The 25,868-nt window shown below is 30.9% G+C and overlaps 3 protein-coding genes across 3 annotated transcripts; all 3 read right to left on the bottom strand.

The window, feature by feature from the left end:
• Window positions 1-2,956: 2,956 nt before the first annotated feature.
• LOC18047791 (protein trichome birefringence-like 41) lies at window positions 2,957-6,217 on the bottom strand. Its single transcript, XM_006442303.1, has 5 exons — window positions 5,898-6,217; window positions 5,093-5,264; window positions 4,806-4,981; window positions 3,398-3,556; window positions 2,957-3,269 (listed from the first exon to the last, which is right to left on the bottom strand). The coding sequence occupies exons 1-5, from the start codon at window positions 6,215-6,217 to the stop codon at window positions 2,957-2,959; spliced, it is 1,140 nt and encodes a 379-aa protein (XP_006442366.1).
• A 3,075-nt stretch (window positions 6,218-9,292) lies between these two features.
• Window positions 9,293-13,375, bottom strand: LOC18049495 (protein trichome birefringence-like 41). Its single transcript, XM_006442304.2, has 5 exons — window positions 12,964-13,375; window positions 10,946-11,117; window positions 10,564-10,739; window positions 10,281-10,439; window positions 9,293-9,766 (listed from the first exon to the last, which is right to left on the bottom strand). The coding sequence occupies exons 1-5, from the start codon at window positions 13,239-13,241 to the stop codon at window positions 9,472-9,474; spliced, it is 1,080 nt and encodes a 359-aa protein (XP_006442367.1). The 5' UTR covers window positions 13,242-13,375; the 3' UTR covers window positions 9,293-9,471.
• A 2,877-nt stretch (window positions 13,376-16,252) lies between these two features.
• LOC18049496 (probable leucine-rich repeat receptor-like serine/threonine-protein kinase At3g14840) lies at window positions 16,253-25,581 on the bottom strand. Its single transcript, XM_006442305.2, has 24 exons — window positions 25,471-25,581; window positions 25,167-25,341; window positions 22,771-22,842; window positions 22,584-22,652; window positions 21,433-21,504; window positions 21,268-21,339; window positions 21,083-21,154; window positions 20,894-20,965; window positions 20,731-20,802; window positions 20,555-20,626; window positions 20,391-20,462; window positions 20,243-20,314; window positions 20,008-20,073; window positions 19,674-19,736; window positions 19,534-19,569; window positions 19,335-19,378; window positions 18,753-19,135; window positions 18,339-18,534; window positions 18,017-18,169; window positions 17,759-17,877; window positions 17,442-17,652; window positions 17,104-17,341; window positions 16,860-17,010; window positions 16,253-16,732 (listed from the first exon to the last, which is right to left on the bottom strand). The coding sequence occupies exons 1-24, from the start codon at window positions 25,565-25,567 to the stop codon at window positions 16,334-16,336; spliced, it is 3,048 nt and encodes a 1,015-aa protein (XP_006442368.2). The 5' UTR covers window positions 25,568-25,581; the 3' UTR covers window positions 16,253-16,333.
• Between the last annotated feature and the right edge of the window lie 287 nt (window positions 25,582-25,868).

Raw genomic sequence — 25,868 nt, forward strand, 5'->3', positions numbered from 1 at the left:
TTCTTACCTTTTTGAATTCTTTCGTAAGTAAAGAATTTAATAAATATGTAATTGAAAAAGAGAGAGAAGGAGATCAATAAAAATGTTCACAAAAAATCAGCAAACTGTTAAGTTTTTTTTTTAATAATAAAATTGTAAAATTTATCTAATTTAATTTGGAAAATTAAGTAATGACAGCAATAAGCCTAATAAAAAACCTATTTGCCGTTAGTCTTCAAATAGCTTCTCTTATAAAAAAACATGTTTTACATGATTAAAAATTATATTGTTAATTTAAATAATAATATTTTTTTTTTTTTGTTATTACTCACTCCTAATTTAAATAACTAAAAATATATGTCATATCTCAAGGATTTGTAAACCTCATCTGTTTTGTTATCTTTGAGATCTTTTCTAAGAAATAAATGAGGATTTTATTTTTAAAAACTTACATAATTCACAGTTATTTTTATTTTAAAAAATGTTTTTTTCATTTCAATTATTCAAATTCACCAGGGTAAAACTATTAAATTGAGCAAATTAACAATCAAAAAATAAGGATGTGTTGGGATATTTTACAAACGATAACCGTTAGAGAAGTGAGGCAGAGCTAAACTAGGGATGTAAAGAGAATTTTCCTGATTCATTTATTATTGATTCTAAAATAAAAGTATAGAATTAATTTATATTTGACTTGTTATGATATCATACATCAAATCCAAAAGTTGTTTTATAAACTCAAATATAATTTTATTGATTCAACTTTTCAATTGTTGGACACGACTATTGAGATAATGTATGATACATCATAATGTATCATAGCACTACCCTTGATTTTGAATCAATACCTTATACCTGCATCATGTATCATTGAAAATCTTTTGAAATAGTTATGAGTAAAAAAGTCTGTGATAATGACGAGTGATAGTTAATAAAATGTATAAAGTTTTTGAAAATGATGAGTAATAAACCTATTTATAAGTACTTTTTTTTGTCCTATTTAAAGTATAAGAAACCAAAAATGAATTTCTTTACCTTTAAGATAAAAAAATAAATTAGTGCCTCAAAATGAATTAAATTAAGAAACTTATTTAGTAAATTATGTGACTTTAATTTATTATTTTCTTAAGGTAGCCGTTTGCAATTAAAATCTAGATAATTTATAGGATAAATTTTGGATTACTCCTCATGAATTGACTATTTTCAAATAACTCTCTTACTTTTGAAATCTTAAGTTACTCTCGTTTTTGTTCAAAGGATAAGGGAAAAATGGGGGTGGATTGATGATTGATTTTTTATTTTTTTTGGTCTTTTTAACAAAAATTAGGAGGTAAATTGAGATTTTTAAAAGTAAGAAGGTGATTTGAAGATGGTCAATTCAAAAAGAGATACTTCAAAATTAACCATAATATATACATACATGTGAATTTTTTATTTTTCCAGTGAACTAAAGTCTAACTCCAGTAATAAGGAGTCCTTAGGATTTAGGTCATAAGTTCGAGCTTCAATAAATACTTGAGTTAATAAAATAAAAATGTTTTTAGTAGTTAGCCGAGCTAGGTGGTGTAAGTGAAAGTTTAAATAATATATGTATCTTTTATATAATTTTTACCTTTTTTCAAAATTGAATACTTATGTCTATATAGAGTTGGCAAAATGTAGGCTTGGGCCAAGTTTTTCCAAGCTCAGACTCAAGTCATATTATTGATAACAAGCACAAGTTCTTTAAAAGCCCATCCAAGTATGGATGGATTGGGCTTAGGTCGGGCCTAGACGGGCTTGGGGCGGGCCAATGCTTTTTTCATTAATTAGGAAATAATTTTTAAATTAATTAAAAAATATTTAAATTAAAGATAATTACCCAATACATAATAAAATAATAGTCTAATACGCAAAATATTAGTAACACAACATAATAAATCACAAACATTAATATAAAAATATTAATTTAATATTTTGAGTTTTTCTTTTTATTTAAATTTAATTTATTTTTTATTTATAAATTAAAAAGTCTGGGCTTGTTCCTAGGCTTTTAACTAGTCCCAACCCAAATATTTCTAATGTTTTCTTCATTTGTCCCAAGTTAATTTACAATTTTCATTACAACCCCATCGAAATAATATCCAATTTTAGGGATGATAAAATGCGGGCTTGTGTCGGGTTTTTTCAAGCCCAAGCCCAAGTCCATTAGAGTGGAAGTGTAAGGGCCGAACCCATGGGCCAGGCCGAGCTTGGGCTTTTAATTATTTTTTCAAAATTTTTTAATGGGTGTAAACTTGAAATGAGTTAATAATAATCAAGTTGTTATAATCAACAATGAATTAAAATAAATAAATATTTTGAAATAAAATAATAAATAAAGAAAGTGAAGCAAATAAAAGTATAGAGATCTAATTTTTTAGTACAAAATTCTCTAATTCAATCACTTGCTTAATTAATTAACACTTAAAATAGAGTTTAATATTATAATTTTAAGTTTTTTTATTCATTATTGATATATGAATTAGGAATTTAAACTTTCTTTTTTTTCTATTATTTTTTAAATTTTAATATATTATTCTATTTATAAATTAATTATTTAAAAAATAAAGGGATTAGGCTTAGGTGGGGTTTTTTCCTTAAACCTTGTCGAGGCTCTCATGTGGGAGGCTTAGCTTGACCCGGATTTTTTGCCATTTCTATTCAGTTTAGTCAATGTTTAAATTTAGTATGTTGTTACACAATTAAGAAACGTGAGTATATCCATTAGGGATTTTTTTCCCTATGGATTATTTTTTAAAAGAATAGAGAGGGCTACAAAACTCCAATCAATTTTTAATTTTCTACACTTTTTAAAGTTCAAACTTGAAAGACCAACTAAATAAACTGTTTAAAAATTATTTGATTAGAATATTGGAACATCCATTAGAGAAAGTTTGAGAATTATTTTTACTTTCAAATATAGTTGATCCGAATAATATCTTTATCATCATCATCATCAATTTCTTGCATTTCTTCCGCTAACAAGAATTGCGTACAAAATCTCATTCCAAGTATCAGGAACGCCAGCAAGACACCAATGGCTGCAATCGCTTCCCTTTTGGCCGTCGAGTCCATATATTGATGGATGGCCATCTTTTCTCATCTGAGACAGTGTTGTTATGTCCAGCAAAGTAACTTGCGTTGACATACTGCTCAAGACTTCCTTCACAATCCCCACCGCTGGCGGTGAACCTCCGGGATATGTTGAACCATTTATTGGTTGGGTTTGTCCGACGCACGTTGATTTCGACTCACTCCATTCCTGGCCACTGTCCACCATATAAAAAAGGGGGAAAAAAATAAATTTATCGACTGATGGCCTGTCAAGCACAAATTGATTCAGAGGGCAATGGACAGATTGAATTATTATGTATGTATATGAGCTGAAAGTGCTTACTTGTAATGTGTAGGAGAAATGCCTTGAAAGAAAACTTTGGTGGTGGTAGGATCAAGGGAAGAATCAACCCACTTCCCCCAAGTAGTGAGTCCTTTGTTAAACGCAACCAAACGATCCATATCTTTTTGTATATTATTTTCTTCTTGAATGTAGTCCCATCTGAATCAAGCTCAAAAAACAAATTAATTTTATCAATTATTCTTGAACATTATATTTCGTTCAATTAAATTAATAAGAAAATGATCAAAATCTCCCTCTTTATTTGTTAAAATTATCGTTTCTCACGTTTTGTTTCAAAACCCACCAAACTCTTTAAAATTCTTTAAAATGATTCTGTTTTTCAATCGATCAATTCATTTAATTGTCGACAATGATTTAGGCAGGGAGTAAGCCTATTTGAATCTAAGATTTTTCTCGATACACCCTTTTTTTAATTAATGTTTTTATTATTAAGAAAATATGGGATAAAGTTACCTAATTAACCCTATTTTCAATTTCTCTAACAAACCACTTTGTCTTTCTTTAGTTTCTTACCATTCTCTCTCTCACGCTCTCTCTCTCGGTTGTGATAGATTGCATATGAATATGAGTAATGATGAGAAGATTGTTCAAATAGAAATTGTCGTAACCTATCATCTATCAAGAATAAAAATAAACAAATTAAACCCAACATCTAAATACAACTTTTTATTTATCTTACTAAGTTACATAATAACGTAACTTACATCAACCCAAGAGTTGTTCCAAACAAGAAAGTGTAGTTTAATTGCTAAATAATCTTAGGTCATTAGGCACCACTCTTGGGTGAATGCCCTTTGTCATCCAAATTTTCATAAAGAAAAATCTAGCATCACCTAATTTCTATCTAAAGTTAAGGATGTAAACTAACAAATATCTCCATTTTAATCACCAAAACGATGTTTTAGATTTTGACAAGATACTTCTACAATTTATAAATTATTCAATTAAAACAATAATTTACGTTGAATATACTGTGTTTAAATAAGTTGTTATTATAACATCTAGATCGAGAAGAAACAATATTCGATGATTTACTTATAGAAAAAAGAACTAATGGCTACAAGAAATAAGATAAGAGAGTTCAATTTACAAATAGCGATGGTAGAGAAAGACTTTTATTAGAGTGAAATTGAAGAAGAAAGAGATTAGTGAGGGTTAATTTTAGAATTTTAAAAAATTAAAACTTTTAGTAATAAATATTTCTTTTTAAATAGATTTAAAGGAAAAATATTAATGGTTCAAATAGTCCCACTCCTTGGGCATAGGGTCAGCAATTTGATTTAAAAAAATAATTAATTAATCGTAAGTCTGATTCTTAGGGATACTATAGTAGAATACATGTAATAATTAATTAATTAATTAATTGTGTTAATCAATGTTGTCTTACGGTTGTTTGCTTCCTTTATGGAGCCACCAATGCCAGGTATTGAAGATAAGCATGTCATATCCTTTCCATGCATCGCCGTGCTTAATGGAGTCGAGCTTTAGAACTCTGCCAATCTTTTCTTTTACTATGTCGACAAGAAAGGCATTACGATCTAACTTCACAGAAATGTCATATTCCTGCAAATTAAAATATAAGAAATTTGATTGATAAAGCTCGGCTTAATTAACTAATTGAAGCATGTATATGTTAATGTTTAGCAATTAATAAAGGTTATTTAATAAACCTACAGGTATAGTGAAGGTTGAGACGCCATTTGTTCTGCTGATTGTGAAGTTTGTTTGGGGCACCGAAGCATGTAACATGCATGCAAGTGACTGCCATTGATTTAGGCTCAGAGAGTCCCCCACAAACAATATTTTCTTCCCCTTGTACCTCCTCAAGAAATCCCGGCCATCGAATCTGCATCATATATATATATATATAGATAGATACATAGATAGAAAGCTAGAGTTCTTAGTAATTGCAGTTGCACCGCCATATCCATATTTGCAAATTCTCTCAAATAAAAGAAAAGTACATGCTTTATGTTTTGTTATTTGCTTAACTAGACAGACTTCCGTGAACATTGCATGTATATATACCTGATCAAGTCCAAATGCTTCTTGTATCTATAAAATACAGAAGCGGCACAAAATTATTTTACGTCGTCCAGTACTCACCATAAAGTGAACACTGAATACGTGACACAATTTTATGACTTATTATGAATATTGTTGAGATTATGAATTAACCAAATATCATCAAGTGATGATGACACCACTATAAGATGAGCACCATCGCTTACTAAATCATTAATGTGTGTACATGTGTGTGTGTATATATATAATTATTCTTGATGACTGAAACACACAACAGTTTATGTAGAAAAAATTTGTAATGGTACAAGAAGTCTAGGGTGCCATGGGAGGGAAGAAAATCGAGTGACCATCCTACTACTTAATAAATAAATAAATAAGTCCCTGCACGAAATTAAATTTTGAGTTGTTAGAAGCAAGGAACGCAAAACAAGAAACAGAAAATAAATATTGGTACCTTGGCAATTCACAAGCAGTAGGCTTCCATTTGTATTTGAGATACAGTTTATCAGGGCGACCATTTTTGAGGCAGTCAAATTCTCTTTCGATAAATGGACAAATTGAGGTGTCATAAAGAGGGTAAGTGTCATCACGAACCCAACTCCCTTGGAAGAAATCACAGCCGCCCACTTTTGAATTACCTAATGATAGATCACTAAGTTGTTGGTCATCACCATCATGAACCTTAGCAGCGTCTGAATATTGATGAAGACAAGAGACGAAAACAACAGCTGCAAAAGCAATACTGTAGAGAAAGTTATGAAACCCATATCCCATTTTTGATGAAAGAGAAACGAGGAGCAAAAGGATAAGGACTTTGATAATGAGTTGTCCTTGCGCTTGTGGTAAGAATATATCATATAACACAAGGTCTCAACTTAAGGGACTATATAATTTTAGAGAAAAGTATATTGAATAGTTTAGAAATGCTCTTAAGAGAAGGAATACAGTTGGGTTTGCTTTAAGACAAAGACATGATTCCTTTTTTTTTTCTTCTTTTTTTTCCCCCTCTTTCTTCTTCCTTTTTAAGTGGGAATTTTGCTTCTTCTTTTTATTTTTTTTTTTGCCCCCACTACATTTTTTTTTTTTTCTGATAGGACCAAATTCTTCCAGAGACTTAAAGTCTACATCTCATAATGTCTACTCAATTTAATTTGCTCAATATGTAATTTTTATCCCTCAAAGGAAAGATTCCCTTCTAGTCATACATATTCTGCTTTACAGCCAAAAATGTAAAAGAGCTTCGTTCCCTTTGAATTATTGATAATGTTATGCATGTGCATATAATTGAGATATAAAATCTATAATTCAAGTGATGCGGCATAAAATTTGAGAAGAGAAGAGAGGGTTTCAAATTTCACGTGCAAACACATATTTATGGAATCTAAACTGTGTTTTTGCCATACAAAGATCTACGTAGATGTGAATACAATAATTATGTGGCGAATGCAATGAGTGAACATAATTGGAACACAACTATGTTTCTTGTCATTTTCCAATAATTGGATAATTCATATCTCTCCATCACAAGATTTAATAGGATATATAAAAGCTATAATAGTTAAAATATATGTGTTTGATTTAAAGTAGTTGGCAAGTATATTAATCTAATTCTTTAGTAAAATTATTGTAATAGTGAAACTACGACTACTTTCAGTTTTTAAATCATTGTAAAAAATCCGCATTACTTAAAAAAAAAATCAAATAAGAAAGAAGTTTGGACAACCAATCAGTTACATCCTTATTACCTAATTTATTTGTTTTATTTTTAAAAAAAATTTAAGTCCCTTTAACATGTTGAAAATAAAATTAATTTATTTTTTTAAGGTAAAAGTACCTTAAATTCCGTCTCAGGAAATTTATAAATCGTTAAATTTATTTCATTTATACATTGGCGGCACTAAAAGTTAAGAAGGATTTAATTGATTAATTGTCAAAAAAATTTTATTATTTAAGTTTTATAAAAGTAATAGATTTTCTGGAATTTTTTTTTTTGAAGTGTAGTGTGTTTATACAAATTTTGGTGGAACCATCCCCACTCCTTTTTGGCATTCCTTAGTTTTTCAAAATCAACTGAAATTAAATGTATATTTAAAGAAAGAACAAAATATCACCAAGACCCCTTATCTGTAGTTGCCTTCAAAAATTAAAACTTAATTATTCAATAAACCATTACTTGTATTTGTGGTCTGAGTGATAGTTTGCACTTGAAACATTCTGTTATAAAAAAACTATTTTTGACCTCAAGATAGCTTCACTTGATATGCCCAGGCCTTGCCTGGGAAGTCCAGATTTTATTAAAAATAAATAAAAATATTTAAGATATATTTTTTAATTAAAAAATCAAGTGATAGATTAAATTTAAATTTATTTTTTAGTCCCTCACTTCTCCCACCAAAAAAAAAAAATTTGCTTGAGAATTTCTCAGTTAGAATCTAAAAAAAAAAAATTAACTTATTTAGCCACATGTTGCATATAGTTAAACCTTTAAGCCCACCTTACCAAACCCCGTCGTATTTTTAAAAAAAATAAAAATAACAACTACAAATTTGTCAAATAAATTTAAAAAATAAGAAAAATGTTACAAAACATGAAATTCGGGCTTTTAAAACCCAAAAAAAAAAAGATAGCTGCTGAGCCAAGCCCAAGTGTTCAAAATACAAGCTCGGCTTGAGCCCAGATATTGCCAACCCGAGGGATTTTGTCATCCCTAATCTTAATTTGGAGGTATTGTCATCCTCGAGCTTCATCCTCCTAAAAGGGTTGACCTGTACTCTTGAAAAACCTTGATTTTTACAATAGATCTTTTTTGACTTTCCATATTGGAGGATTGATACTAATAAAAGGATAATTCGCATGAACCTTGTGTAAATAAAGTCCTCCACAATTTTGAAATGTAGCAGTCCAAGCCAGTTCAAACTCTATTGGCAAGCTATTTTAGATTCTTAATGGAGCAATATCAGATGAGGCAAATAAAGTGAAAGAGGTCCCATATACTAGTGTCGTATATTATTTAGGTCTTATTTGGGATTGAGGTACTGTAATTTTTAAGTTACAGTTGTTGTAGAAAAAAAAAATTATAACTATGAAACAAAAGTTAGTAGTATGCAGTAAATATAAATTTTAACTAATAATTTTCACAAAATTATTAAAGATATAATAGATTTTTTATTAAACAAGTGAAAAATTATATCAGCATATTTTCCAGTCTATAACATCTAGTGTTTACCAAACACTTTAATGTTGTACATTTCAAGTTACATACCAAACGGACCCTTAATGTTTGCAACAGTGCTTGCAAGGTTTGACATTAATTTCTCAAGCGACTACTGTTGTAAGCAGATACACTGCAAGACCTGGAAAGAGCACTAGAAAACAATTGAATGGATTCTGAGACACGTAAGAGCATATCCAACTATAATTTGATATATCGAGGTGATAGGTACCAAGATTGGAGTTTGGTGGGATATGTGGATTGAGATTATGATGAAGAACTTGATGGAAGAAGCTTCTTAAGAGAGGGTACATCTTTACTCTTTGTAATCGTACCATCAACTCGAATGCAAGCCTTCAGCATGTAGTGACTTTATCAACTACAGAAGTTGAATAAGGCTTGAAGAAGAATGAATGAAGACCTATATTAATGTGTTAATCTAAAGCACTAGTCCAAAAATCTGCTCCAATTAAAGAAGAATGAAGAAGTTTATTCTTAAATTAAACTAAATCATATTCTGACAACCATATGAGGAGACTTGACTTTAACAATGAGGACAAAGAATATTGGTCGGACCATTATTATTGTTATTATTTACAACAAAATTACCTTCTGTATTACTAGCCGCACCCCAATGATAGAGTCATTCAATCGTCTATTAAAAAATAATAAAAATTGTTTTATTACAGAGTTAATATTTTGGTATAAAAAATCAGGAGGATGTAGCTCAAACAAGCTTTATTCTTGAGCAAATTACCCCAGATTTAATCTTTAACTAAATTAACCAATATAATAGTAATAATAAAATGAATAATGATCAAAGAATCATATTGTAAAGAATCTCGTTCCAGGTATCTGGAACACCAGCAAGGCACCAATGGCTACAGTCCATTCCTGTGGGTCCGCCAAGGCCGTAGATCGAAGGATGCCCATCTTTACGCAGCAGTGAGAGATTTGTTATGTCTAGTAACTTCACTGGTTTTTTAATCTTTCTTAGCGCTTTCTTCAGCACCCCCACCGCCGGCGGCAGGCCTCCCGGATATGTTGATCCGAACACCGGTTCTCTCTGCCGGATACAGCTCTTTGCACTCGGTTCATGCCACCCCGTGCCACTAGTATTTATCAAAATTCAATGACCCAAATTAGGTGTGTGTGAATATACATATTTGAGGATTTATGATATAGAAATTTTAACTAAATAATTGTAATTCATTCACCTCCTAATAGCTTTTACTAATATATTAATTAATATATGTTAATACTAATGTCAATTAGGAGTAATGCTAAACTTATAAAATTTGTACTTAAAATGACATGTTACTGATAAACGACTGTCACGCATTTGATAATGATTGATTTTATCTAGCATATATCTAGTCAATGTTTTTCTATTTGCGCGAACTATTTCATTGGGTATTTAAATGTCAACATCAAACAACTATTATCTTATTTACGTTCGCTATCAAATCTGAATATTATTCTAATCATATGATTTTGTGCCAAGTGAAATACAAAATATTTAAAAACTCAATGCTACTTAAATTAGCATGGAATCGAAAAATGATATTAATTAGAAGCCATAAAAGTAATAATGGGAAAGTAGCAACTATATATTTGGAAACTTACTTGTAATGAGAAGGAGAAATCCCTTGGAAAAAGACCATGGATTTTGAAGTATTGATATTTGCATCCACCCAATGTCCCCACGTTGTTAGTGCCTTCTCGAAAGCAATCATGCGATCCATGTCTTTTAGAGTTTTATTTCCAATTTTTATAAAATCCCATCTGAAATTATATCACCACATGCAAATAAATAATGCCGCAATAATTCTCATATTAAGTAAAATAATTATAAAAAAAAAAACTTCTCATATTAATTATAAGAAAATATTATTTTAATTGAACATACGGCTGAGTGGGTCCTCTGCGGTTCCACCAATGCCAAGTGTTGAAGATGAGCATATTGATTCCTTTCCAGAGCTTACCACCTTGAATTGAGTCTAATTTCAAAACCCTACCAATTCTTTCCCTCACAGTATCCACCAAGTAAACATTGCGATCAAGCATCACCTTCACTCTATAATCCTGTAATCAATATATACATTTTGATTCTTGAGCTTGGAAAATGATACGAGTAAGGGAAATTGACATTTCCCCTAATGTTTTGGCTTCTTTTTTTTCATTAGCATTTTGATTTAACATTAGAAAGGTAACGAAATATTATGAAAATTGAAAAACTATATGAATTTATATATTGAAAAAAGAAAATTGGGTATTTTGAGAAGACTTACTGTGAATGTGAATATGGAGACATCATCAACTCTTGTAAGATTGTACTTAGCATAGGGGACTGAAGAGTGAAGCATGCAAGTCAATGACTGCCATTGATTTCTGCTTAAAGAATCTCCCACAAACATTATGCTCTTCCCTCTGAATTTTTCCAAGAATCTCACCCCATTAAATCTGCATGCAAAAGCTTAATTAGGATACTAGCTTAATTCTCAAATATTCTTTCTCTTGCACATTATTAACAAGGAAGAACAAAAGTTAGGAAATATAGATAAAACTCAAATCAAGAATAGCTAAATTAATATCAAGTATTTCATATTCTCATTTTTTAAAAAAAAAAATACATTCATAAAAATAAAATAAAAATAAAAATTTCTCTTCACGTGCTTTGAGAAATTTAAGAAAGTCTGACTAAATAAATAAAAATGATAGAGGAATTGCATTTTACGGTGGGCACAAGGTATGGAGAATAAAGTTAATAAATCCAAAATGGGGTGGAACTTGAGTGGTATTATGATAGGGACTAGGATTAAATTTTAAGCATGTCATAGATTCTCAATTTAATCAAACCCATTAAGCCACCTGTTAAATTAATTTAATTATATTATGGAGTAATTGGATTCATAATTTCAAGAAAAAAAAATTATTTTCATTCTAATTGAGTCTCCCTATAACACTAAAAACACATTTATTTATTTTAAAATGCCAAAAAAAATTCATTGCAAGTATGGACGCAATAATGGAAAAACATCAATTTAAATAAGTAAACAAAAGCATCCCATTGCAAGACCCGTGAACATGACGGCACTGAATTACTGTTTTAATTCCCCTATGGCATGCCACAACCTAGCAGAGAATCTCTGTCAAATGTTGATGAAATAAAAATAAAAAAATTCAAAGCAACCAAAATGATAAAAGTAAAAAGCAAAAAGCCAAAAAAAAAAAATGTTTTACATGATTTCCCACGCGGTTTTAGAGAGCGTGGAGTACACGCCACCGCGGTCGAGTGTTTTAGCGAAATTGTTGTTTCTACAGTAGATAATATCGGATTATCCTCTTGAATTAATTATTTTTAATTTATTTATTTTTTAAATTATAATTCATTTTATCAGTCTATCTTATCTTTTAAATAAAAATAAAAATAACCTAACATCTTAAAAAAGTGAGAGAAATAATATAAAAATTATTAATTCACAAAAAGGATAATTTAAAATTTATCCTTCTAAAATCTAAAGTCAAAACATTCTTTTTGCCTCTAATTGGCCACGCGCTAGATGTGTATGTTATTGAAAATTTCGGAACAATTCCAACCTCACATGATGCCACGATGTCTCGTGCACAATGTGTATTTCTAGAAATGTGACAATTTTCTAAACACCAATAAAAAAAAAAAGAAAAAAAAGAAAGAAAAGAAAGGCTATTCAGTTGATCTAGCCACTAAAGTTCTGATAGCGTGTGCGTCAGTGGAGGGCCGTAAAAATCAAAATAAAAAAAGTAATTTAGAAAATAAAATTTAAAAAAATGGACCCAAACATATATATGTTTTTTGGACTTGTATTATAATTATTTAGATTTTCAGTAGACTTTCTTTTATAATATCAATATGTAACCAATTAAAAAAATAAATATCGTAAAGGAACCGACAATTTTCATAAGGTGTTTTTTTTTTTTAATTATCCTTCAAAAATCACAATTACCTATCAATCCATTAAAGAAGCCAATCTTAACATACTACAAGATTAATTACAAATTATGAAAGAAAAAATATTTATAAAATTAAATAAACTCCAAGTTTATCACAAAAATTCTTTTTCATGTATTATCACTTTTTTAAATTTTAACATAATATTTTCCCGATGGTAAAAACGATAATTAAAAAGCCCCTCTTTTCGTTTTATGGTGATAAGATAGATGATTATAAAACACCAACACCACCTTTTTGTTAAAAGGAAAAACGAAAACCAAAAAAAAAAGTTACACAAAATAATAATGAAAAGGTTAATTAGAAAAAGAAACTTACTTTTTTAAATTACAATCCCGCGGCTGCCATCGATATTTGGTGTAAGCAAGATCCGGCCGGCCGTTCTTCTTGCAGTTGAATTCATGTTCAATGAAGGGACACTTGGCAGAATCATAGAGGGGATACGACTGATCAGGAACCCACCTCCCGGTGAACATATTACAGTAACTCGCAGCATTTGTTTGGTGAGAATAAAGAATAAGCTGAAGAAGCAAAACGGCAATAAGAGAAGCAGAAGCAGATAATGAGAAGCTGGTGCTTGTAGCCCGGAGAGACATTTTGCCCCCGAACAACAAAAAATGATTATAATCTCGTGTGTCTGGTTCTGCTTTTCTTATATAGGAGAAGAAGTGCTTTTGCGTGTTGAAAGTGCTTTTTCTCTGCTTCTGCTCCTACTGCGTATAGAGACAGAAGATGTGGTGCCAGTTCAGTGGTCATGTCGATGCTCTTTTGTTTTTTTGTTTAAAATTTCTCTATTCTGGGTTGTGAAAATTTAATGCATGGATTTGGTTTTTTCCTCCCATTTTCAGGAGAGCAATGATCGTGCACATGCAGTTGCATAACTAGTCTAATGCATGCCAGTTTAGGATTTTGCCACGTGTAATATTAGGGTCCATAATTCACAACTATTTATAGTTAACAGTATGTAAACGTATTCGAATTTGAATTATGTCAAATTAATTTCATGCTTATTAAGGCAATTTAAGCAATTAATTTTCACAAAAAAAAAGTGTAGTTGATAGTTATGGTTGTTGACTTGTTGGAATGGCTGGTGGCTTGTTGTAATAGAGTCTAAATTCATATATATATATATATATATAACATTATATAATTTAGATCTAGAGATTTTTATTTTTACTAACATTTTGAGGAATATGTTTGCCTCTAACCATATTTGTAGGAGGAAATTAAACATCAAATTTATGAGGATCGACTCCAATAAGTGCCCTCGAAGTCTCGACATTGGTTAAGGCCATGTTTGAGATTGAGGTGCTGTATCTTTTAAGCTACAGCTATTACGGTAAAAAAGTTGTAATTATGTAACAAAAATTAATAATATGTGGTAAATATAAAATTTAAATAATAATTTTGACAGAATTATTAAAGATATAATAAATTTTTTATTATACAAGTGAAAAATCATATTAATATAACTTACAAGATACAGCAATTAGTGTTTACCAAATACTTTAATGTTGTAACTTAAAAAGTACGGCTGTCTAACCTCATTTCCAAACGGACACCAACGAGCCTAAGTGGGTGGTGTAATGTTGTGATTAAGGTCTACTTACATTTCAATTATTCAATGATTAATTTAGAAATTAAAGGTTAATGCGTATGTTATGGACTACTTTTATATAGTGGGTCTCATTGACTTTCTTAGGATCATGCGTTTATCTGGAAGCCAGATTTGAACGATACCATTTTGCAAAGTTATTTTCGAAATTTTTTTATTGTAGTGTACAATGGGTTAGAGATTAAATTTTGGATGTTTTAATTTAAAAAAAAAAGAAGATTTTGATAATCTTAGAAATTATTCTACTTTTAACATCCATCAGATTATTTTGTCTTTGAAAAATAATTCAATAGCGTTTGTATTTCAAAGACAAAAATGGGACCGGATTAGACTATTTACAACTAGTTTCCTATAAATTCCAATGCATGGCATCAAAAATAACGGCGGCCGAAATCAAAATTAGCAAATTGCAATCAAATCATTTTCTTTTTGAACCTATGGTGTGGTAGGACTCACCCTATATATAATTATTTAGATTTTATTATTTTTAGTCCATGTGAGATTTAGGATCCTAACAAAATATTTTGGAATAAGGTTGCCTTTCAAGTTGTGTTTTTAGACTTCCTTGGCTTTGTCTAATGCTATTTGTATGGAGATGATCAAATTGGATGTTTGGGATTTGCATTACTTGTGTGTGTGTGTGTGTGTGTTTGTTTGTTTTGGGTTAAAAAGGAAAAAAAAAAACAAATATTTTGAAATTTTACCTGATAAAAAATAAATTAATATATTTAAATTGGTATTTTTAGTGTTTACTATATGGGGGAAAAAGAAAAGAATTCCTTTTTAAAAGGATAAATTTAATCCCACTCCCATCAATATTGACATTCATCAATGCTTCCCTAATATTATTGTAAATCATTTATAACATTATGAAAATTTTTACAACATTGTAGATGGGTGAGAAAATATACTCACTGTTATAAAAAGTTTCATAATTAAAGTTCGTCCCTTCGGGTCCAACTACCGTGCACCTGGTGCATGGTGCCCCCCATTTTGTCAACATGTGAGCTGCCCGTTAGATTTAACACAAAACTTGCTTCAATGATATAGTTTCTTTGGTTTTTAACATTAATGTCCCTCTTGCTTAAAAAAAAAAAATTAATGTCCCTCTGGTTTTTAAAAAAAGCAAAATAATTTTAAATTTTTATATTTTGATCAATTGACCTAATTTGACTATTAAAATTAATGATAGTATAAGGACAATAACTTGTAAAACTTTTTAGTACATAAAATCTTTTTTATTTTTTTGAAAACAACATAAAATCTATTTAATCGATAATAAGCAATTTAAATATATAATTTATTAATAATAATATGACCAAATAAAAATGTAAAAAATTTGATAATAATCAACTATGGTTTAGCATTCAAATATAAATAATAGAAATATACTCTAAGTGTAAATAATAGATATATATTGGACTTATGTGTTAAAATTTTAAAACTTCTAATTTTTATTTTATTTTTCAACAAACAAGAGGGACCCTAAAGTAGTTTACCAAAAATAGTGGTTGAGCTTTGTGGCATTTTATGAAGTGCGAAATTTCCTAACTCGAAAATTTTCAATCAGAAAAATAATTTAGTGAAAAAGGGAAATAATTGATTCCTAATAATTTTTCTGAAAGATCAATTATGAACATCTTATGGGTCCACTAGTAGTTGAGCTTTCCAAGACAAGCTTTCAGAAACTTGTAATCCATCAGTCTAGTCGGTTACAAGTCGATAAGGATGAGCCTTCAGAAAGTTAAAATCTGTTAGCATAACAAATTGTTGTTGTTGTTGTTGTTGTTGTTGATGATGATTTATAACTATCTCTTTGCAATTTGCAACCAAAAGCACTTTTTTCCATTTTCCTGTTTTCTTGATTTCTTTAATTCCTTCCTCATCAAGTCATTTTTACTCTTCATTCCAACAAACAGGCTGTTGCTTGCTAGTTGTTACAATCCCATTTTGAAATTTGAACAACAACTTTCTTATAAAGTATAGTGATAATCAAGGTCATACAAATGGGTTTTAAGGAAACAGAGTTAAAAAGAAAATATACAAACAACATTGTAGCATATGATATGCCCCTTAAACTCTGCTATTCAAATAATCAGAATCCAAGTTAATTGGATAGAGATCAGCTGCAGATGTAGAAGAACCTGTATACGGTTCGTCTATCGACATACTTTGTGTCTGACACCCATTCATGGACTGTTCTTCGCTGAATTCGTAATAGTTCCTTATCGCTTCAGATTTGGTCTTATCAATGTTTGAGACTACACTTGAATCTGGGACAAAATCTTGAACATCCGCCCTCCCTTCGAGCATGCTTACGACTGAAGACATCGATGGCCTAGATGTAGAAGAAACATCAGTGCATAGCAGAGCTACATTGATCATCACCATCACTTGTTCTTTGTCAAAATTTGAACCCAATCTTTTATCAACCAGTTCCATCAAGTTTCCTTGCGCTTTTAATATAAGAGCCTAATGAAAAATGAGGTGAAAAAACAAGAAGTTGGTTGGTGAAAGATTTAACGACTGAAAACCAAACAATACACACACACACACACACACACACACATATGTATACACATCAGAGCATATAATTTACCCAATCTAGGAGGTAAAATATATTCTCCTTTGGCTTGCAACTAGAATTGCTTCTTCCGCTGACAATTTCAAGGGCAACGATTCCAAAACTATAAACATCTGCTTTGTCAGTTAAATAACCCCGCATTGCATATTCTGGTGCCATGTATCCACTGTAAAATCAAGAATTGGAATGATTAAATTGATGTTATATGAAATGAAAAAATGGAAAAACATTGATGGGAAATTGGCATGCATTAACTCACAAAGTTCCGGCAACTCTAGTGCTTATGTGTGTGTTATCTTCTTCATCAAGCTTGGCTAAACCAAAATCGGATATTTTGGGGTTTAAGTCCTTATCAAGAAGCACATTGGTTGCTTTAATGTCTCTGTGTACTATCTTTAACCTTGACTCTTCGTGGAGATAAGCTAATCCTCTAGCTATACCGACGCAAATCCTGTGCCTTGTTGGCCAATCCAACTTCAACCGATGCGCCTCAGGACCTTCAAATCATTCAAGAAAGAACATGAATAATTAGAATCTAATGCCACATGTACATATGTTTGATTTATGTGGAATCAATAATGTATAGTTGAAATTTACCAAACAAAGCTCGAGCAAGGCTGTTGTTTTCCATGTACTCGTATATTAGTAATAATTGATTTCCTTCTATGCAACATCCATGAAGCTTTACTAGATTGGGGTGCTGCAAAGCAGAAATCATGCCAATCTCATTGACGAATTCTCGATTCCCTTGCTTAGATTTGGAAGAAAGCTGCTTAACTGCAACTACAGTGCCATCTGCCATATGGCCCTGCATATTTGAGAAATGCCGTCAGACTACCTTATTGAAGAGATGTAAAACCAGTAACCACATGCTACTAAACAGAAGAAATTATTTATCATGAATTACTCTATACCTTGTAAACAGGGCCAAAACCGCCTTCCCCAATCTTGTTATCAGGAGCAAAGTTGTTTGTGGCAGCTTTAATTTGCCTTAGGGTAAAGGAACCAGTATGCAGGTCTACGCCCCTCAGCTCTATGGAAGAAGTTACTGGATTAGATGCAAATTGCGCAAAATAAAATGATCTGAGAAAACAAGACTTCTTCACTTGCACATTCCATCAAAATATTTGAACAAAAAGATTGTAAGCAAATGTCAATATCATTGTAAGCACCTTGTTCCAATGTATGCTCTGGCCTAAAACAGCCCTTCCACCAAAGGATACCCACAAGCAGGATTATGACAAATGTTGTTGCTGCCACGATTCCGACCACTGTGCCAGCTGATATAGAACTACTGCTTCCATTTTCTGATGGGGGTATGAAATCTGCTTGAAGATAGATATAGACATTACACACATCTCCAATGTGAGTACTACTGAATTGAAAATCACATAATACAAGAAACTCTTTTAGACGTAACCTTAGATGTTTTTGTAAAAGCCATGATACTAGCAGAATAGAAAAGTATCAAAGACGGAAAGGTATTAAACCTACCAGGATTAAGAGAAATAGCTGATATGAGAGGACCATAAACTCCTCTAACAGGGACACCTGTTGTCCCTTTGCCAGCCCAATAGAGACGAATCTCTATGGCACTGTTGATCACGACAACAGGAAATTGTTTTACAATTGCTTTACCAATGCCACCAGCTTCATCCTCAATATTGAAATCCTTCAGCACCAGCTTCCCCTGCGATGATTGCATCATATGAACAAAACTTTTCGTGCAAGCAATGTAATATGGTAAAAAGCTTGTTGGACTAAAGCTGTTATGTAAAAGCTAACTTCCTAAACAGAAATTGAAATTCTACATTGGCAAATCTAGAAACAATTCACTAGGTCCACACTTAAAGTAAAGATGCAAAATCAACTGTTGTTGATAGTGAGGGAGTATTGTGAAATAATTACCTGAATGTAAACATCAAATATTCGCCTTCCGAAACTGCTATAAGTTTTGTCATTAGTGAACATAATCTCTGCAAAGTGAAGGTTGACTGTATAGTTTCCATTTCCCAGGCAGAATCCATAGTATGTTAGAGAAATGGGAGAAATGCGAGCTCTTGTGTATAACTGGGAATCATTCATTAATAGTATAGATGTATTTGTTTGAATATAAGTGTCTGCAGGCCGATCATCATCTAAGAAGTGACCAGTGTTGCTAAATGCCCAATTGTTTAATCCCCTAAAGGCAAATCTTGAAGGTCCAGCTTCATCTGTGTCATCTTCGAATGTTGTGTTTCCATTGACAGTCACTTGTTTCCCACCACAATTTATATGAACAGAGTAGTAAGCTGGGAGAGTAACATTTGTGTAACTAGTGAACAAATATGAAGAGAATAAAAACTTTTCGAATAAATGAAAAGCCAATCAATTGTAACAGAGTAAACATAGCATATTTTTTCAAATTATGAAATTGCAGTTTGGTCCAGTATTTTGTTCAGAAATTGGTGCCCAGAATTGTGAAAAAAATGTTTCACATTTCTGACTTACTTTTTGGACACCTGAAGCTTCTCAAACATGAAACAATTCCAGTCCTTCAAAGATTTAGTGGCAAAGATTAGCATCATAAAAACAAAATACATACAGTTAAATTTTGATACAATAAAGGAAAATGAATCAAGGCAATGCACAATAAACTTAAAACCACAAAGTGTTCAATGTGCATTCTTAAAGTGAATTATAAACTTACGAATTATTGCCTTTAGACGAGCTTGCAAACAAGTTCCTGCAGAGAACGGGATAAAGTTCAGTTAGTTGTCAAAATTGTCTTAAGAGTAGATAGTCCACTGATGAGGGTTTTTATAAGTTTCAAGTTGATATTATTCTTACACGCTTCGGTATTGGCAGCTTGTCTCTGAGCTTCCCGCCGTGAAGCTGTTATATGAAAGATCACTGCACAATGAAATTTCAAAGGGGTTCATCATATCTCAAAATACGACCCAAAATGAATTATGCAATGATTGTCGCATGTTTAATAATTACTTCTGAAATGGAAAACATATTTGTTAGTGTTCCAGTTAGCAAGTTTCCAGAAATGAAATTTTTCTTCACTTGAAAATGCCTTGCAAACACTCGAAAGTTTTTTTTTAACAAATGATTAAAATCAGATTCTTTAGCTTAATTATTTAGCAAAATTAATAAAACATGTGGAAAAGTAGCTTACACTCTATCTCCTTTTTGCAGCATCCAAGGAGGTATTGTTCCGGTTAGCAAATTTCCAGTTAAATATCTAAACAAAAAATGACAGTAAAATCAGTACAATAGATATGTTTTTCTCTTGATGAAGAATATGAAGTAAATTAATGAAAATAGCAAATGAAATTATAAAAGAAAATTGCCAATTGCCACACAACCTGCAGCTAAATGAAGAAAATTGAGAATTAAGATAAACAACTTACATGTAATCCACATCTAATAGACCCATAAAGGTGCTTGGAATTGCTCCATTTAGTTTATTAAAGCTGACATCTCTGCAACAAAATCCATAAATAAATAAAAATAAAACCGACATTCCCCCGAATTTATGTAAATAAATGATATACTAACAAGACTTTCAAGGACGTCATTAGCCCAAGATAGTCAGGTAGCTTCCCAGAGACGTTGCAGCTCCTCAATATCCTGTAAACACAACCAAATATTTTCATTTTTCAGCTTTCCTAAAGATGCATACGAATTCTATGAATTGGGTATTGCTGAATCAATTTGTTTACAATGTTTTCATCTTCTTCATTTTATCAAGCGGTGGGAAAGGTGCTTCTGTTCCATTCAGGTCACTAATTCTCCTGCATGTTGAAAATCAACCAACAAGCCTTACACGAATCAAATACATTATTATACATGATTTACCAATAAAAACAAATCATTTGAAATGAAAAATCATACATACAGATCAGTTAGTTTTGATAGAGAAGCAATGCCAGAAGGAATTGGCCCGACCAAACCACTTGCCTGAATGACTCTGTTGGTCCACAATTTATATTTTAATTAGTCACTATAATAATACATAAAACTTGCATTAATCAATATCACAAACATTAAAGCTCTCTCACAATTTTTCAAGCAACGTCCAGTTTTGAATAAAATTGGGTATTTTCCCAGTGAAGTGGTTGTCACTAATACGACTGCATCAAGGAATTAAAAAAAAAAACAAATAAAAAGTTAAAAAAATGATGCCATGAATAATTAACTTGAATTTATTACGTAGGAACTTAAAAGAGTGAGAAAAATCAGAAGCATACAAGTCCTTGAGAGTGACCAACATAGCAAATGTTTCAGGCAACTCCCCAGTGAAATTGTTTGAGCCAAGAAGTCTATAATAAGAATTAACAGAAACAAATTAAACATAGGCAACGTAATTAAAATTATTTGAGTAATTGGTTTATATAAGATGCAAATATTTATAAATTCATATGAAGTGTCTTACATTCTTTCGAGTCTGGGTAGATTCCCCAGCTCCGGAGGCAAGACTCCTGAGAAGTGATTGTATTCGATGGCTCTACACATTGATCATATAAAAATAAGATCACTAAAAACAAGAATTTTCTACAATTGAAGAAGAGTAAGAAAGATTGGGATAATAAAAACTCACAAACTGGTCAGAGTTGAAATGTTTGCAAAAGCTCTTGGGATTGGACCTGTTAGCCGGTTTACAAGAAGGGAGCTGAAACAATAACCAATAACCATATATATGTTACTTTCATTTGAAAAAAAAAAAGAAAAAAGAGGTAACTTGAGGATGGATTCAATTGAAAATGAACATGAAGTTAACATTCATCCTCTACAACAACCTCTCAATTTTCATACAGACATTTGCATGCGTATTTGTACATGATTTTTCTTTTACTTTTTGTTTTTAGTTACATTATAATTTATCATTAGAAGTTAATGATAACGTCCATTTTGGGCATTCAACCGGTCACCATTTTGTAATCGACTTTATAACTTAAAATGAGTCTACTTAATTAAAAGACCCTGTGACTCATAAATTAGTTTAAAATTTTTTTCACTAACGATATTAGATGTTACATACACTTACCTAAAAGAGCCTGTGACTTATAAATTAGTTTAAAAACTCTTTCACTAACAATATTGGATGTTACATACACTTACTGTCCTCGTGAGAGTCATTGAAAATGAACTGGGACAAAATTATATCAATAATTACTGTTCTCTTGCTAACGATATTAAATGTTACATAATTAATGGAAATCAAATAGAACCAAAGTAACATATCCATCTACCCATTGAGTAGTGAGTAACAACCAAGTTGACATTTTTTGTTTTTGATACACAACTTGTCACAGTTTTGTTGCTAGGCTTTACAATCCATAATGTCTCTATTTAGTTAGAAAAACCGATGACTCATAAACTAATTCAGAAACCTACTTACTAGCCATGTAGGATATTACATTTACCATTAGAAGTCTATTGAAACTTCTTAAATCGGCTCCATGATGAAATCAAACACTTTGATATTTGGGCCCAGAAAATCAAATTTACAACTAAATATTTGGCAAAATAAGAGACTCAATCCCTCAACTTTTAGAATGAAGTTAGAACATATCCATCACTTCTCAACTAATGAGTTATTTTCTACTTGTATATAACATTAAAAAAGCTGCTTTAAATATAATTCAGCGATGTTTGCTAGCAATCATGTGCAAATCCGCATTTTCTGAAATAAAAATGAGAATTTTCATATATGAATGACGGATTAAAGGGGGTGAAAAGAGAGCATACATGTTGACAAGTGGCAGGGAGGCCCATTCAAGAGGGAGAGTGCCATTAAGATAGTTGCGAGTGAGATCACTGTTCATACTCATACGGTTAAGTTCGTTATAATTAATAAAATCAATTGGAGACTGTCCAATGGGTAATTTAGGAGATGGTGAGGGGCAAATTTGGAATATGGGAAAGTACTTATTACATTTCTTGGAGGAACGGGAGCCTGGCCATTTCTGGTGGGAGAACTCCTGGGAGATTCTGGGCCTTGAGAACTCTGTCCTTTGAGAGAGAATTTGTGATTTTATTATTGTATTTTCAAAAGCGAATAAATAAACAAAGAAAGTAACAAGTAAACAAACAAATATAAAATTGAAATCATCTTATTTTGGGCGGTAATAAACTAATAATAAAAAAATGAGTGGGACTATTGGCACCCCTCTAAATATCTCTTAACACCCCTTTTCTTAATTAACCCCATTAAAATGTTTTAAAAAATTCTATAATTCTTTTAACACCTCCATCAATAACAAAAATACCCTTAATTAAAACTTATTTTATAAACCCCATTCTTTAATTTTTATTATTAAACCTCATTTCAACAATGGAATCTCTTACATTTAAAAGAAAAAATAATAGATTTTCATTTTCTCTATTGTAGATATCGGTAGTAAATTTCTTACCCGAAAATTAGATAAAAAAGCAACCTTTTTAATTTCTAAAATATTAGATTTTACAAAAAAAAAAAATTATTTGACTTTTGAGTGAGGTTTAATTAGAAATTGTCTTATTATGTAATTTTAATAAAGATTAAAATTATAAAATAATTAAAGGGGCTTTAAGAGGTATTTGAAGGGGTGCCAATAGTTCTACTCTAAAAAAATTTGCCAAAATGTATGAGGCCCAAAAAAGGTCCTATAGCTAAGCCCATATGTCAGCGTCAACATGCTTACATGCAGCGTTAACTGGATTAATGTAATTCTAATATTTAAAAGATGATGATTTATGCCCATATTAGTGTCGTACTGCAAATTGAATTCTAGTTGTCCATTTACAATTTTTTTTATGTGAATGTAAAAAAATTATTATGATATATATATATAGTTATATTTATTTATTTTTAGCTGAGTTTTTCAGATTTTTTAAAGATGTTATGACGCATGTTCATTAATAATAGTGTATAGTTGTCTATTAGTATAGCTAATTGAATTCTAGTTGTTCATTTGCAAAAATTTTAATTGTGAATGTAAATAAATTGTTATGAAATAGAATTTTCTTATTATCTGAACATTTTAGAGCTTGATGCACATTCATTAATAATAGTATATGGTTGAGATTTAACTACTTTTATATTCTTCATCAACTCACCATTAATCAAACACATAAATTTTACTTGAGACAAATTCAGATCAAGAGGGAATCTAACCATTTATTATACAAAGTCATTGATCTAGTAGACTAGGATTTAACTACTTTTATATTCTTCATCAACTCACCATTAATCAAACACATAAATTTTACTTGAGACAAATTCAGATCAAGAGGGAATCTAACCATTTATTATACAAAGTCATTGATCTAGTAGACTAGGATAGCCTGCAGAATTTCTTTAAAACCCTAAATTTTTAGTTTATGAAAAGGGTCCAGCTATGTTGCAACAGTGGTACGGTACCACTGTTGCTTTCAGCTATTGGATCTTGCTAATGCAACTGTATAACTATAGATCTAATGGTTGGTTGCAACTGTAATACCATACCATACCATTGTTGCAACATAGTTTTGCCCTTATGAAAATATAGTGATATAAATTATAAATAACTATTAGTGCTTTAGTGTCTCTATATTCGCTAAAATTCTTATTTAATATCTAGAAAATATTAAAATGGTTTTTTAGTTACTCATAGTGAGTAAGAAACATCTTGTCAATGAAGAGTAGATAATAAATATTCTTTACTTTTAAAATTTAGTAAAATTTATTTTATTTAGAATTTAATAACAAAATTACCAAATACTTACTATTGTATTTTTTTCAAAAATTTTAACTAAACATTTTTTTAAGGTTTAGCCCTATCAATTATTTCAAACTCTAGCTAGGTCTCTTTTATGGTTCCTTGAGTCAAACTCAAGAATTTAAAAAGTAAGTTGGAAACTAGGCCACGCATGTAGTCTCACTTCTTCATCTTACTACAACACTTGCAGTTTAATACTCCAATTTGCATTGCTATCTTAAATACTAAAATTACTTTATTATCTTATAACTGTGCTGTTGAGGATAGAAATTAAGTTTTTTTGAGAGACATGTTTAATTATATATGGAGAGAACTATAAAACTTTCAGAGAAGTTTCGACAAGAAAATAATTCAAAACATTTTGAGATATATCAATCCCATGATATTTTAGTGAACCGCCAATCATCGAGGGCAGATGTCTGGATCTAAATAAAAAATGAAAATAAAAAGCATAACATACACTCCAATACAATGTTTGTATCTTTTAGAGCATCAAATAAGAGTTCGTATTTTCTTATCTTTTTTTTTTTCTCAGTTCAGATGATAAAAAGATGCGGATGCTTGTGTATATTAAAGAAAGAGAGAAGCATACATGCTGACAACATGGCAAATAGTGCCATTTGAGAAGGAGCAGTTGCAGGTGACAGCATTTTCAAATCCTTTGACAGGATTTTGATCGGCCCATCCTTCTTTTCCACTGCATGGATCTACACTGAAGTTCCAGTTCCTCTTGCCTAGGGTTTTGGCTATGTCTTTTAGAGCTTCCACTGCGCCACAACCAAAAATGGGTAACATATATAAAGTATTTATCTTTCAATTTAGTTAATCTCTGCTGGACCCAAAAGCTTAAACCGATAGCTAGATTTAAATAAAGCTTAAACAGAATACGTACGTACCTTCACTTTGAGGCAAGGTGGCTCCAAAAGCAAGACTTATTATCAGACCAAAGGCAGCAATAAGTGAAAGAAAAACAAGACAATTATGAAGAAACATGTTTTGATTTTTTGCTGGAGAAATTAATCAATCAGCTTCTCATCATTTAGGTGAAAACGTGTATCCAATTTGAGTTGCAATATTATGAGAGCTTGTAAGTAAAGATGATAACAATTATAGGAGTTGAATTTTGCGCGTGAAAAGATTTGAGAGGAAACAATATAAGGAAACAAGAATTGTGTTGACCTTTCAAGGGTGACAAGAGAGTAGACCTCCAAGGTGACACATCTAGCCAAATGCATTTTGTAATTATTAGCATTTTATACTCATTTTTTTTTATAAAATACTGATTGCAACTTGT

Source organism: Citrus clementina, unplaced genomic scaffold, assembly GCF_000493195.1.
Source record: "Citrus clementina cultivar Clemenules unplaced genomic scaffold, Citrus_clementina_v1.0 scaffold_3, whole genome shotgun sequence".
In the NCBI taxonomy this organism is placed as follows: domain Eukaryota; kingdom Viridiplantae; phylum Streptophyta; class Magnoliopsida; order Sapindales; family Rutaceae; genus Citrus; species Citrus x clementina.

Bases quoted from the DNA above. Each gene is read 5' to 3' on its own strand.
- LOC18049496 (XM_006442305.2), bottom strand. From the start codon at position 25,567: ATGTTTCTTCATAATTGTCTTGTTTTTCTTTCACTTATTGCTGCCTTT. The intron at 21,155-21,267 runs GTAAGACACTTC...TTCTTATTATAG, and splicing joins CTACCCAGACTCGAAAGAAT to ACTTCTTGGCTCAAACAATT. The intron at 17,653-17,758 runs GTATAGAGTAAT...TCAAATATGCAG, and splicing joins GTTTTGGCCCTGTTTACAAG to GGCCATATGGCAGATGGCAC.
- LOC18049495 (XM_006442304.2), bottom strand. From the start codon at position 13,241: ATGTCTCTCCGGGCTACAAGCACCAGCTTCTCATTATCTGCTTCTGCT. The intron at 11,118-12,963 runs GTAAGTTTCTTT...TTTTGCATGCAG, and splicing joins CGGGATTGTAATTTAAAAAA to ATTTAATGGGGTGAGATTCT. The intron at 9,767-10,280 runs GTAAGTTTCCAA...GATAAATACTAG, and splicing joins ATTTCTCCTTCTCATTACAA to TGGCACGGGGTGGCATGAAC.
- LOC18047791 (XM_006442303.1), bottom strand. From the start codon at position 6,217: ATGGGATATGGGTTTCATAACTTTCTCTACAGTATTGCTTTTGCAGCT. The intron at 3,557-4,805 runs GTAAGACAACAT...AGCTTGATTCAG, and splicing joins CATAAAGGAAGCAAACAACC to ATGGGACTACATTCAAGAAG. The intron at 3,270-3,397 runs GTAAGCACTTTC...TATGGTGGACAG, and splicing joins ATTTCTCCTACACATTACAA to TGGCCAGGAATGGAGTGAGT.